This window comes from Prionailurus viverrinus, chromosome A1, assembly GCF_022837055.1.
Source record: "Prionailurus viverrinus isolate Anna chromosome A1, UM_Priviv_1.0, whole genome shotgun sequence".
Taxonomy (NCBI): Eukaryota; Metazoa; Chordata; class Mammalia; order Carnivora; family Felidae; genus Prionailurus; species Prionailurus viverrinus.
The window spans coordinates 6000499-6014819 of NC_062561.1; the positions used below are offsets into that span (position 1 = coordinate 6000499).

General features: G+C 40.2%; 1 protein-coding gene across 7 annotated transcripts in view; it reads right to left on the reverse strand.

Annotated features, from left to right (window-relative positions):
* LOC125175992 (phospholipid-transporting ATPase IB-like) overlaps positions 1 to 14321 on the reverse strand; it is a 212694-nt gene that overhangs the window by 185910 nt on the left and 12463 nt on the right. For 5 of the 7 annotated variants that reach the window (XM_047876704.1, XM_047876739.1, XM_047876699.1 and 2 more), the window contains exon 2: positions 3942 to 4086. In XM_047876704.1, coding sequence (XP_047732660.1) covers positions 3942 to 4042 — 101 coding nt within the window. In that variant the 5' untranslated portion in view covers positions 4043 to 4086. Of the gene's footprint in view, positions 1 to 3941; positions 4087 to 14321 lie in introns of those variants that run through there. The other 2 variants (XM_047876721.1, XM_047876730.1) reach the window with 2 other exon arrangements.

The window sequence follows — 14321 nt, forward strand, 5'->3', positions numbered from 1 at the left end:
GATTCTGTGTCCCCCTCTCTCTCTGCCCCTCCACCATTTGCACTCTGTCCCTCTCAAAACATGGATAAACATTAAAAAATTAAAAAAGGAAAAATAAAGGAGAAAAACCAACACCACAGAAATACAAAGGATTATAAGAGAATATTATGAGAAATTATATGCCAAAAATTGGACAACCTAGAAGAAATTCCTAGAAACGTACAATCTTCAAAACCTGAATCAGGAAGAAATAGAAGATCTGAGCACACAGATTGCCAATATTGAAATTGAATTAGTAACCAAAAAACTCCAAACAAACAGAGGGCCAGGGCCAGATAGCTTTACAGATGAATTCTGCCAAACTTTTAAAAAAGAGTTAATACATATTCTTCTCAAACTATTCCAAAAAATAAAAGATGAAGGAAAAGTTCCCAATTCATTCTATAAAGCCAGCATTACCCTAATACCAAAACCAGACAAAAACACTACCAAAAAGAGAAAACAACAGGCCAATATCTCTGATATGAATAGACTCAAAAATCCTCAACAAAATATTACCAAACTAAAACCAACAATACATTAGAAGAACGATTTACCACAATCAAGTAAAATTTATTCCAGGGATGTAAGGGTGGTTCGATATGTACAAATCAATCAATGTGATACATCACATCAACAAGAGAAAGGATAAAAATCATATTATCTCAATAGATGCAGAAAAAGCAATTGACAAAATGTAACATCCATTTTTGATAAAAACTCTCAATAAAACAGGTTTAGAAGAAACATACCTCAACATACTAAAGGCCTTATATGAAAAACCCACAGCTAAAATTATACTCAATGGTGAAAAACTAAGAGCTTTTCTTCTAAGATCAGAAACAAGAAAAGGATGTCCACTCTCACTAGTTTTATTCAACAGATCACTGGAAGTCCTAGCCATAGCAATCAGACAAGAAAAAGAAATAAAAAGCATCTAAATTGGTAAGGAAGAAGTAAAACTGTCACTATTTGCAGATGACACTATATTTGAAAAACCCTTAAAACTCCACCAAATGACTATGAGTAATGATAATTTAGTAAAGTTGCAGGATACAAAATTACTATACAGAAATCTGTTGTGTTTCTATACACTAATAACAAAGCTGCAGGAAGAGAAATCAAGAAAAAAAAAATCTCATTTACAATTGCACCAAAAATAATAAAATATCTAAAAGTAAACTTAACCAAGGAGGTGAAACACTTGTACTTTGAAAACTGTAAAATATTGATGAAAGAAACTGAAGATGACACAAATGGCAAGATATTTCATGATCATGGATTAGAAGAGTCAATATTGTTAAAATGTCCATACTACACAAAGCAATCTATGCATTTAGTGTAATTCCTATAAAAACACTAACATTTTCACAGAACTAGAACAAATAGTCCTCAAATTTGTATGAAATCACAAAAGACCCCAAATAGCTAAGGCAATCTTGAGAAGGAAGAACAAAACCAGACATATCACCCTCCCAGATTTCAGGATGTACTACAAAGCCATAGTAATCCAAACATCATGGTACTAAAGCTATAGTAATCCAAATATTATGGTACTAGCACAAAAACAGACACTCAGGCCAATAGAACAGAATAGGCAGCCCAGAGGTAAACACACACCTATTTGGTCACTTAATCTATGACACAGGAGGCAAGAATATGAAAAGGGTAAAAGACAATCCCTTCAATAAATGGTACTGGGAAACCGGAAAGCTACATGCAAAAGAATGAAACTGGACCAATTTCTTACATCATACACAAAAATAAAATCAAAATGGACTAAATACCTAAATGTAAGACTTGAAACCATAAAACTCCTAAAAGAAATGTCCATTTGGCATTGGACGTAGAAATATTTTTCTAGATATGTCTTCTGGAAACAAAAGCGAAATTAAACCATTGGGACTACACCAAAATTAAAAGCTTTTGCACAGTGAAGGAAACCATCAACAAAATGAATAGGCAATCTACTGAGTGGGAGAAGATATTTGCAAATGACATATCCAGTAAGGGGTTAACATCCTATGTATATAAACTTATTCAAATATAAACATATTCCCCTCAACCCCCCCCCCAAATTAGTGTGATTAAAAATGGGCAGAGGACCTGAATAAGCATTTTTCCAAGGAAGACATATAGATGGCCAACAGACAGATGAAAAGATGCTCAACATCACTAATTATCATGGGAATGCAAATTAAAACCACAATAAAATATCACTTTACACCTGTCAGAATGACTAAAATGAAAAATCACAGTAACAAGGATGTGGAGGCAAAGGAACCCTCATGCACTGTTGGTGAGAATGCAGATTGGTACAGCCACTATGGAAAACAGTATGGAGATTTCATGAAAAATTAAAAATATATTTACCATATGATCTAGTAGTTCATTACTGGGTATCTACCCAAAGAAAACAAAAACACAAATTCGCAGATCTATATGCACCCTTATGTTTATTGCAGCATTATTTACAATAGGCAAGATATAGAAGGAACCCAAGTGTCCGTCCACAGATGAACGGGTAAAGAAGGTATGGTATATATCAAAATGGAAGGACCTAGAGGGTATAATGCTAAGTGAAATAAGTCAGCCAGAGAAAGACAAATACTATATTATTTCAGTCATATGTGAATATAAGAAACCAATAAAGAAAAAAGAGGCAAACAAAAAACCAGAAACTTAAATACAGAATAACTGGTGGTTGCCAGAAGGGAGATGAGTGGGGGGATGGGTGAAATAAAGGGGATTGAGAGCACACTTACCCTGATGAGCACTGAGTAATGTATACAATTGCTGAATCACTATATTATACACCTGAAAACTAATATAACACCGTATATTAAGTATACTTCAATTAAAAAAAAAAAAAAGCCTAATGCTAAATTCCCCAATGGAGGATAATGGTGGAGAACTCAGCAGCTCTGTGAGGTTCCACTGCAAAGCATTTACCTTGGGAATGCAAACTGGTGCAGCCACTCTGGAGAACAGTATGGAGGTTCCTCAAAAAGTTAAAAAGAGAACTACCCTATGACCCAGCAATTGTACTACCAGGTATTTATCCAAAGGATACAAAGAGTAGTGATTGAAAGAGGCACATGCACCACAATGGTTATAGCTGTCAACAATAGCCAAACTGTGGAAAGAGCCCAAATGTCCATCAACTGATGAATGGATAAAGATGTGTGTGTGTGTGTGTGTGTGTGTGCATGTGCGCGCATGTGTATTTAATGGAATGTTACTCAGCCATCAAAAAGAATGAAATCTTGCCATTTGCAAGATGTGGATGGAGCTAGAATGTATCATGCTAAGCGAAATAAGTCAGTCAGAGAAAGACATGACTTCACTCACATGTGGAATTTAAGAAACGAAACAGATGAACATAGGGGAAGTGTAGGAAAAAGAAAATAAGATGAAAACAAGAGGGAGGCAAACCACAAGAGACTCTTAACTGTAGAGAACAAACTGAGGGTTGCTGGAGAGGTGTTGGGTGGAGGGGGGGACGGGCTAAATGGGTGATGGGCATTAAGGAGGGCACTTGTTGGGATGAACACTGGGTGTTATATGTAAGTGATGAATCGCTAAATTCAACTCCTGAAACCAATACTACACTCTATGTTAACCAACATGAATTTAAATAAAACCTTGGGGGGAAGAAAGGAAAGCACTTTTACCTCCTAGGTATTGCTAAAGGGCACTCTCGATGAACAGGAGGAACAAGTGAGAGCAGAGGCCAATTCAGAAACAGAAACCTTGAGGGTGAGATGAAGACACAGCCTATTCTTGGTAGTGAACTTGAGAATTCAAAGTTTATCAGGGTTTGAGACAACTGTTACACCCTGAAGTATCTACACCAAGTGTATTTTGCAGGTGAGGACGACATCCTCCTCCTTCCTCTCCTCCCAGCTACACACACTTCTCACCTGATGGAGTTTTTGCAGAAGTTGTTCCTAATGGGCTCATTGAGGTAAATGGTGCGGACTTTGGACACGTCTGATCCTTGAAGAGACTGTTGGCAGCCCATCTTTTCCTCCACCTTCTGACAGATTAAAGAGAAATCAACAGGTCCTACAACAAGAAGGCAAAGGAATGTTACCCAGAAGTGCAACTGAAATCAGGCTCCAGGGAACGCATCAAGTGCATTGCATGTTGGACCTCTGTTGAGTCCCCAGGGAGGAGACTGTTTTCTTAGCCTCCAGTTCTTCACCTGTCCCATCCATTTCTCCAGGGACCAGACATCCAAGACCTCCCCGTCACCCTGCATTGGCGAGGCGGTTCTGGTTCCCTCATGGCTACCACATCCCCATTCCCTCCCCAGCCCTGGAGGCTCTGGGTAGGCACTGACACTCAGCCCAGGCAGGAGACTGGGGAAGATGCAGTGAGATAGGGCCCAGCAGCTGGCCTCAGAAAAAGAATGGGCGAGGGGAGAAGGTGAATAGGGCTGGGGGAAGCGGAGGGGAGAGTGTCTTGGCTGAAGAACAGTAGCTCCATGACCAGAGGGCAGCCCCCTGACCAAGATGGCCTTAACATTCCCCTCAGCTTGACTAAATTGGAAATAGATGTCTTCTTGTCTCTAGTCCCTGAATTCCCTTTCCTTTTTACTAACATGAAGCATTTTCTTTGGAAAAGGTGATTGTATGTTGTTATTCTACTCCCTTTGAAATGTATAGAAATGTCCTGAAAAGCCCCTTGCCAGCTTTAAGATCCATGGGAAAGCTTTTCTCAAGGACCTGGGAGATCCCTGAAATGTAATCATCAAAGAAGTTCTCCATTCCATGGTAGGGTAGGAACCTAACTTCAGGGGGTGCCTTGCTCGAAGTGTAAAATTCTCACATGTCATGAAGATAAGAGAAAATGTAGTTATTCTTTGGGTAAAGCCAGTCAGCAGACACAGGTGGCCAACAATCCTCCTCCTTCCCCACCCCAGCTTTTTAAAACTCTCCCACCTTTGTTTCAGCCAAGGTGAGCTCAATCTCTCTCCCCTATTGAAATAGCCTTGAATAGTCTTCCTGGCCCCATTAACTTCACCCAGGTAATGTATATTTTGATATCTCCTACCCCCAAAATAAGTGAGATTTTTGACCAAGGGGCCAAGGAAAGTCTCATTTGTTTCTGACAAGAAATAGAGGCTAGTGTGCCCTCAACAGTAAGAAGCATTTTTATGTCTGAGTCCATGTACCCAGTTTTCCTCAGACTTGCCCAAGGTCCTGTAGTGCAGGATTAATAGGGATATTCAAGTCCTTGAGTCACGAACTTTCTCACCATCACTGTATGTTTGGTAAGAGAGCTATTTCTCTTCAAGCGTTTCCCTAACAACGCATCCATGTGTGAGGGTGAAGAAACAAAAAGTGAGTTACAGTTTACTAAGGGGCTGCTGATGAAAATAAATAAAGCTCTAAACACCTGACTAGACATGTATGATCTTCAAGGCTATCAACAGGCTTTAAGGAGGAGCCTGTTGACCTGCTGCTACCTGACAGAAGGGTGCTGGTGACCAAGTGTCCCCAGTTGAAAGGCCTGAGCCTTTAGTGTCCCGGCTCACACACTAGGTGCCTCTCACCACACCAACATGTCTCTTCAGCAAATAACTGGTCTCTTAGAGTGGCCCCATTAAATTGTATAATAGTAAAAAGTGAGCCAACATAGATCTATGAAAACGTAATGCAGCCCTTTGCCCATAAAAATGACAAAGCCTAAGGAACAAAAGACAAAGGAAATTCTTGTTTGCACATCAAAAGAATTAAGTTACAAAACACACAGAAAATACATTTCCTGTAAAAGAAATTAAATATGGCCATTATGAAACAAGAGGTCAAAAACAGAAATACTAAATTATTTTTTGAAGTGATAATGAAACTGCAGAAGAATTTTTAATGTGACCTGAAAGAGCTCAGAAATGAAAGAAATATCTTAAGAAAAAGGAAAGCCACCTTAGAAGCAACTAAGATAACAGAGAGCTGAAAAGAGGCATGTCCTGCACAGACTATGAAAACTAAGCAAAATGAAATGAAAAAGAGCACAGATGATAAAGAACTGAAGAAAAATTATAGATGTGGGACAAAGGATCCAATGTATGCATATTTCTTGTCCTTAAGAAATTTAAAACATGAAACAAAAATACTGAAAGTCGTAGTAGAATAGATCTTTCTTTAATGAGAACAAAACAACTAAGAAAAATCTAACACAAATTCCAAGACACTTCCTGGTTAAGTTTATTGGACTTTAAGAATAATGAAAAAAAATCATTATTAGACCAGCAACTTGTTTATGAAGTTTGGAAAGAGAGGGACTATTGGGACCCCACGTAGAAGTCATCACTGAGGCAGGAGACCAGATGTCCTATCAAGAAATGAAGGAAAAGCTGGTAAACAAGATGTAGAAAGCAGTGATTTACCTGGATACAAAAACAAGGCTTTAGGTAATCATAGGCCATCTTATTGTGACCGAACTTTCTGTTGACACAGCTTAAAATGGTGACTTTTTTTTTTAAGGCTTTTTAAATTCACTACTCACGCGAGTAGCTATTATCAAGCCAAATTTTCATCAAAAACAAAATTCAAGAGAATTAAGTAAAAAATTCAAAAAGCACCTTCCTCCTGAAGAAATGTGCTAATTAACACCAAAATTAACAGTGGGGAAACAGGGGTTATATAAGGCAAGGCTCGGGTCATGCCCAAGACAGAGACTCTGAGAAAACGTCATAGTCACAGAAACTCATCTCAAGGTCAGGGTGAAGTTGAAAGAATGTTGTCCCATTATCCATTCAACCACTCCCACAGGGCCTTGGTATAATTCTGACAAAGGAGAGAGAGAAAGAGAGAGACAGAGAGAGATGGGAGGGAGGGAGCTTTCTAGCAGAATAACCCAAATTGGCATCATCAGAGTTGGCCAAGAAATCTCAAGTACTGTCAGTTTAAGATGGTTCAGAATTAGTAGTGCTGCAAGGTAAAAGCAGGTAAAAACACATACAAAGAGAAGGAGAGAGAGAGAAATAGGGCAAAAGCAGTATGTTGGCAGATGATGGCTATGACTTTTTCACAGAGGCAAGAAAACCAAGACATCTCAAATAAAGTAAGTCAAGAATATTACACTTGGATTTATAGTGAAAATGCAGAAAAATAAAGACAAAGAGGAAATCTTAAAAGCGGCCAGAGAAAAATAAGAGGAAGGAATGTTTCCCCCAAATTTTATGAAACCGCATTATGACACCAAAACCAAAGTCATTACAAGAAAAAAATAGTACAAATTCAAATCCATTATAAGCATGAATATAAAAATCCTTAGCAAAAAATCAAATCTACCAATATGCAAAACGATTACACATCATGACTTTTATGCATTGAATTGCATCTTCACACCAAAAAATGATCCGTTGATGTCCTAACCCCCAGTACCTTAGAATGTGACTTTATTTCAAAATAAGTTGTCTTGGTCTGCTCAGGCTGCTCTAACAAAATACCACAGACCAGGTAGCTCATAAACAAATTTATTTCTCACGGTTTTTCTTTTTTTTTTTTTTAATTTTTTTTAACGTTTATTTATTTTTGAGACAGAGAGAGACAGAGCATGAACAGGGGAGGGGCAGAGAGAGAGGGAGACACAGAATTGGAAGCAGGCTCCAGGCTCTGAGCCATCAGCCCAGAGCCCAATGCGGGGCTCGAACTCACGGACCATGAGATCGTGACCTTAGCTGAAGTCGGAGGCTTAACCGACTGAGCCACCCAGGTGCCCCTATTTCTCACGGTTTTGAAGGCTGGGAAGTCCGAGCTCAAGGTGCCAGCATGGTGGTTTTGATGAGGGCCACCTTCCTGGTTCGTGAATTCTCATTGTGTCCTCACATAGTGGCAGGGGCTAAGGACCTCTCTGGGCCCTCTTTTATAAGGCATCGATCCCATTTGTGAGGGCTCCTTCGTGCTTAAGCACCTCCCAAAGGCTCTACCTGCTAACACCCTCACCATTGGTGCTTAGGATTTCAACACATGGATTGGGGGGAGGGGGCCACAAACATTCAGACCACAGCATAAGGTCCTTGCAGCATTACCCAAATTGAGATAATGTCATAGGGTGGACCCTAACCCAGTATGACTAGTATCCTTATGAAAAGGGGAACTTCAGTCACAGAGACAGACACACATATAAAGAGAAGACAATGTGAAGAGACAGGAAAATGCCACGTGAACACGGAGGTACCAAGTGGAGTCGTGCTGCTGCAAACCGGGGAACACCCGGAGCTACGAGAAGCTGGAAGAGGCAAAGGATGACCCTTCTCCTATGTATTTCAAGTGGAGTGTAGCCCTGCTGACCTTGATCTTACACTTCTGTACTTGAGAATTCTGAGACCATAGATTCCCGTTGTTCTAACTAAGTCACCCAGTTTGTGGCACTTTCCCTATGACGAGCCTAGGAAACTGATAATGACCTAGTGGGGTTTATTCCAAGAAAGGAAGTTTGATTCATCATTTGAACATAAAATGATGTAATTTATCATCTCGAAAGACTAAAGGGAAAAAAAACAAACCCTATGGTAATCTCAACAGATACAGAAAAGGCATAAAGTGCCTAAGCTTTCTGTTAAAGAGATTTATTTTCTCATGTTAACGCACTGGCCTACGGGGCTGACATCTACATTAACGCACATCTGGGGGTCTGCTGAACTTCTCTCCAAATACGGAGGCCCGTGGGCACAATCTCTGCTCTCCCCCTTTGCCTCACTCCAGCCCTCTGCTATCTCCTAGAGTGGAGCCTGTACCCCCGCCTGGTGACTTCATTTTTACAGCTGGAGGGCTATGCTCATGGGTCCCACTGGACCGTAACCAGTGGAGAAAGAGTTCGCACCCAGCTTGCACCCCCAATGTCACAACAGAGAGACAACAGACTGAGGAGCCCGGGCTCTCTGTGAAGCAGGCCAACTAATCTTCACAGGTGTGATCTGAGTGGCAGGGTTCTAATCAAACACATATCTAAAGACTCAGTCATCCTCTCCAGAGACCTTGGAGGGTGGGTTCTGTGTTTGTACTCTGCCACCCTCAGAGCACCAATATTTCCCAGAGGGGAGCTTTTACACACAGCTGGTACCCCAGTTTGTACATCGGTGCCCCAGTTTTTGTGACTGCCACTCAGGGGATGCTGCTTGACTTCCTGGCTCCGGTGGCCAGTGGGGGTTGCATTCCTGGGTCTCATGGGATGGGACTGTAACGATCAGAGAGCCGGTTCTTGGCCAGCACCACTCTCAGGGCGTGTCACAGGCAGCACACGGAAACACATGCCCGGTGGTTCTGTGGAAAAGGCCCATCTGCTGGTCCTGGAGCTTCAGCCTGAGGGCAAGCTACTGGTTTGGCACACAAGGGGCCTGATGAAGTACTCTGCAGATACAGAAGCTGGTGGATGCTGTCTGTGTGCTCTCCCTCTGCCCCACTCCGGGTTGCCAGTATCTGCCAGAAAGGAGCTGGTACCCTCGCCTGGCACCTCAATTTTTGTGACTGCTTCCCAGGGGACACTCTAGGTTGCCTAACTCTGGTGACCAGCAGGACTCATGCTTGTGGGTCCCATAAGGCTATAACCAACAGAAAAAGAGTTCTTAACCAACTACCATCCCCAGGGCAGGGCAGAGTGGCAACAGTCTGCGAAACAGGCCTGTTAGCTTTATAGCTGCAGCCTGGGGGACAGCCTTCTAATTAAGCACATGCTCAGGGCTAACTGGAATCCTCTCCAGAGACCTCAGACAGGGGCACTATCTTTGCAGCTGCTACCCAGGGGACGCTTCTAGATTGCCTGAGTCTGGTGGCCAGGGGAGCTTACACTCATGGTCCTGAAGGACTACACATATTTGTATACATTAAAAACTGCCACCTGAGGGTCTATCTACCAAGCAGGAAATAAAGACACTAACTTTAAAAGATGTCTGCACACCCATGTTCACTGCAGCATTATTCACAATAGGCAATATATGGAAACAACCTAAGAGTCCATTGGTGAATGAATAAGAAAATGTGGTGTATATATACACAATTAAACATTATTCAGCCATAACAAAGAGGAAAGTCTTGCCATTGGCAATGACATGGATGGACTTGAGGGCAGTACGCTAACTGAATTAAGACAGAGAAAGACAAATACCGTATGATCTCACTTACATGTGGGAATCAAAAACAAAAACAAAAACAAACAAACAAGCTTGTTCAATAAGAAGATTGATGATGGCCGGAGGTGGCGATGGGAGATGGGCAAATTTTTAAAGAAGGTCAAAAGGTACAAACTTCTAGTTACAAAATAAGTAAATCCTGGGGATGTAACAAGCAACATGGTGACTATAGTTAATAATACTGTATTGCATATTTGAAAGCTGCTAAGAGCAAATCTTGAAAGTTCTCATGACAAGACTGGGTGCCTGGGTCGCTCAGTTGGTTAAGCGTCTGACTCGGCTCAGGTCATGATCTCACGGTTCATGGGTTCGAGGCCTGCATCGGGCTCTATGCTGACAGCTCAGAGTCTGGAGCCTGCTTTGGATTCTGTGTCTCCCTCTCTCTCTGCCACTCCTCGGCTCATGCTCGGTCTGTCTCTGTCTCTCAACAATAAATAAATGTTAAAAAAAAAAAAAGTTAAAAAAAAACTTCTCATGACAAGAAAAAAAAATTTATAACTATGCATGAAGACAGATGCTAACTAGATTTGTGGGTGATCACTTCGCAATATATACAAATATTGAATCATTATGTTGTACACCTGAAACTAATGTTATATGCCACCTATATCTCAATTTAAAAAAAAAAACACTTAAACATAGAATTACCATAGGATCTGGGAATTCCACTTTTAGATATATACCCAAAAGAATTAAAAGTAGGGACTCAAAGGGTGCCTGGGTGGCTCAGTCGGTTGAGCACCCGACTTCAGCTCAAGTCATGATCTCACGGTTTGTGGATTCAAGCCCCGCGTCGGGCTCTGTGCTGACAGTTAAGAGCCTGGAGCCTGCTTCAGATTCTGTTTCCCCCATCTCTCTCTGCCCCTCGCCTGCTCATGCTCTGTCTCTGTCTCTCAAAAGTGAATAAAGATTTAAAAAAAAATTTTTTTAAGTAGGGACTCAAACAGAAACTTGCACACCAGTGTTCACAGCAGTATTATTCACAATGGCCCAAAGGTGGAAACAATCCAAATGTCCGTCAACAAATGACCTGATAAACAAATGTGGTATGCACATATAATGGAATATTACTCAGCCTTTAAAAAGAATGAAATTCTGATACATCCTACATGGATGAAACTTGTAAATATTATGCTAAGTGAAACAAGGCAAACACAAAAGGACAAATACTATGATTCCACTTATATGAGGTACCTAGAGTAGTCAAATTCATTGAGACAGCAAAAACTAGACTGGAGGTTACTGGGGACTGAGGGAAAGGGAAAAGGAGAGTTATTGTTGAATGGGTATGGGGCTTCTGTCTGGGATGATGAAAAAGTTCTTGAAATACACAGTGGTGATAGTTGCATGATTTTGTGAATGTATTTAATGCTACTGAATTGTAAACTTAAAAGTTATTTGATGTAAGAGACTTTTAAAGATAGAAAATAAACTAAGGGTTGATAGAGGGAAGTGGGTGTGGGATGGACTAGATGGGTGATGGGCATTAAGGAGGGCACATGTTACAATGAGCACTAGGTTTTGTATGTAAGTGATGAATCACTGAATTCTACTCCTGAAACCAATACTGCACTGTATGTTAACTAACCAGAATTTAAGTAAAAATTTGAAAAGAAAAAACACAAAACAAAAAGTGGTTTGAATGGTAGCTTTTCTGTGTCTTTAACCACAATAAAATAATAGGCGATAGATATTATAAAACTATTATAATTAAACAGTGACTAGGAACAGAATAAGCCAGGAAAAGTGATCATCTATACTGGAGAATAATGAGTGGCATTATTAAGTCTTCAGGAAAAAAAAGGCCATTCTGTAAATTATACTGGACTAATTGGTTAACAGTATGGGAGGAAATTATGTCTCTAATTTCCATCACTTACAAAAATACATTTCAGATAGGCTAAATTGTCTAAGTATGAAAAGCAAAATTTCAAATATTTAAAAGAAAGAATGAAATCTGTAGGAGATCAGGGTATGGGAAAGATTACTTCAAAAACGTTCAAAAGCACAGACCATAAAGGAAAATACTAATTAATCTGACATCATGAAAACAAAGAATCTTTTGTGCATTAAAATAGTAAAACAGGCACCTGGGTGGCTTTGTTGGTTAAACGTCTGACTTTTGATTTCAGCTCAGGTCAAGATCTCCAGGTTCATAGGATTAAGCCCCACCTTGGGCTCAGAATAAATAAACATTTAAAAATAATAAAAAATATATATATTTTAAAAAAGAAAAAATAAAACATTAAAAAATTTTAAAAACAAACCACATACCACTAGAGTATATTTTAATGCATATAACTGACACAGGTTTTCTACCCAGATGTTTTAAATGATTCCCACAAATCAATAAAAAAATAAATAAAAACATAAGGAAAATGTATGAATTGGAAATTAATTTAGAGAAAGATAAAAGCAAAATAAATATATGAAGATAGCTCAAATTCAATCAGGCTAAAGCTAAAAACCAAAGAGCATGACAAGGGTGGGTAAGGGCATGGGGCATTAGAAACCCGGAGGGGACAGGTGGGAGTGTAAATTAATAAAAGCATTTTAGAGAGTAAGTGAAGACCGCAGGTGTCCCACAATCCAGTACAGTAGTCGCCCCACATCCATGGGCGATGGGTTCCAAGACCCCCAGTGGATGCTTGAAACCACAGAGAGTACCAAGTCTTATAACCACGATGTTATTTGCTATGCATACACACCTACAGAAGTTTAATTTGTAAGTGAGGCAGGGTAAGAGCTAACAGCAATCATGACAAAATAGACCAATTAGACCAACATACTGTAACACAAGTTATGTGGGTGTGGTCTCCCTCTCTCTCTCTCTCTCAAAATATCTGAGTACTGTACTGACCTTCTTCTTGTGATGATGTGAGATGTTAAAATGCCCACATGATGAGACAAAGCAAGATGAATGATGTGGGCATCATGACCTAATGTCAGGCTACCAGTGACCTTCTGACCGTGCGTCAGAGGAGGGTCCTCTGCTTCTGGACTGTGGTCGACCACGGATGACTGAAACCATGGAAATGTTTTCATGTATTCCCATTTCTAAATATAACTTTTAAAAAATAACTCATATGTGTATACAAGAAGATGTGAACAAGGATGTGTATTTCAGCACCATTTGTAACAGTGAAAAAAATACGGAAACATCTCAATGCTTATGAATAAAGAGTTAAGTAAAACCCATCTTAATCATATGATGAAATATTGTGGAGACATTTATTTTTTTTTTAATTTTTTTTTTAATTTTTTTTTTTCAACGTTTATTTATTTTTGGGACAGAGAGAGACAGAGCATGAATGGGGGAGGGGCAGAGAGAGAGGGAGACACAGAATCGGAAACAGGCTCCAGGCTCTGAGCCATCAGCCCAGAGCCTGACGCGGGGCTCGAACTCCCGGACCGCGAGATCGTGACCTGGCTGAAGTCGGACGCTTAACCGACTGCGCCACCCAGGCGCCCCTGTGGAGACATTTAAAAGAGTGCTACCAATAGATGATAGATGATTGATATACTAGGTAGAGCTCAAAAATCTAAGAATGATGTGAAAATGATATATACATTACTCTACTAAATCATTTATGTAAACTTTTAAGAAATATAACTACAATATTGTGTCTTGCTTATGGATCTATGCTTTGTAAATATATATTTGTAAATGCATGTATGTAAATGTGTTTTTATTTTTCAAAATGTTTATTTATTGAGAGAGAGAGAGAGAGAGAGAGAGAGAATCCCAAGCAGGCTCTTCACTGTTGGTGCACACAGTCTGACATGGGGCTCAATCCCGTGAGCTCATGACCTGAGCTGAAATTGAGTTGGACGCTTAACCAAATGAGCCATCCAGATGCCCCTGTAAATGTACCTTTAAATGACTAAAACCACACATAACATATTCAGAATAGTAATTACCTGCAGCAGGGGCCAAGGGAGGAAAACAGGAGGGCTGAGCCTAGAGGCAATGGTTAAAGGTGATTTTTGCTTTGTTTTATGTTCAATTATTTATTTCTTTTAAAAAAAATTTTTTTCAACGTTTATTTATTTTTGGGACAGAGAGAGACAGAGCATGAACAGGGGAGGGACAGAGAGAGAGGGAGACACAGAATCGGAAACAGGCTCCAGGCTCCGAGCCATCAGCCCAGAGCCCGACGCG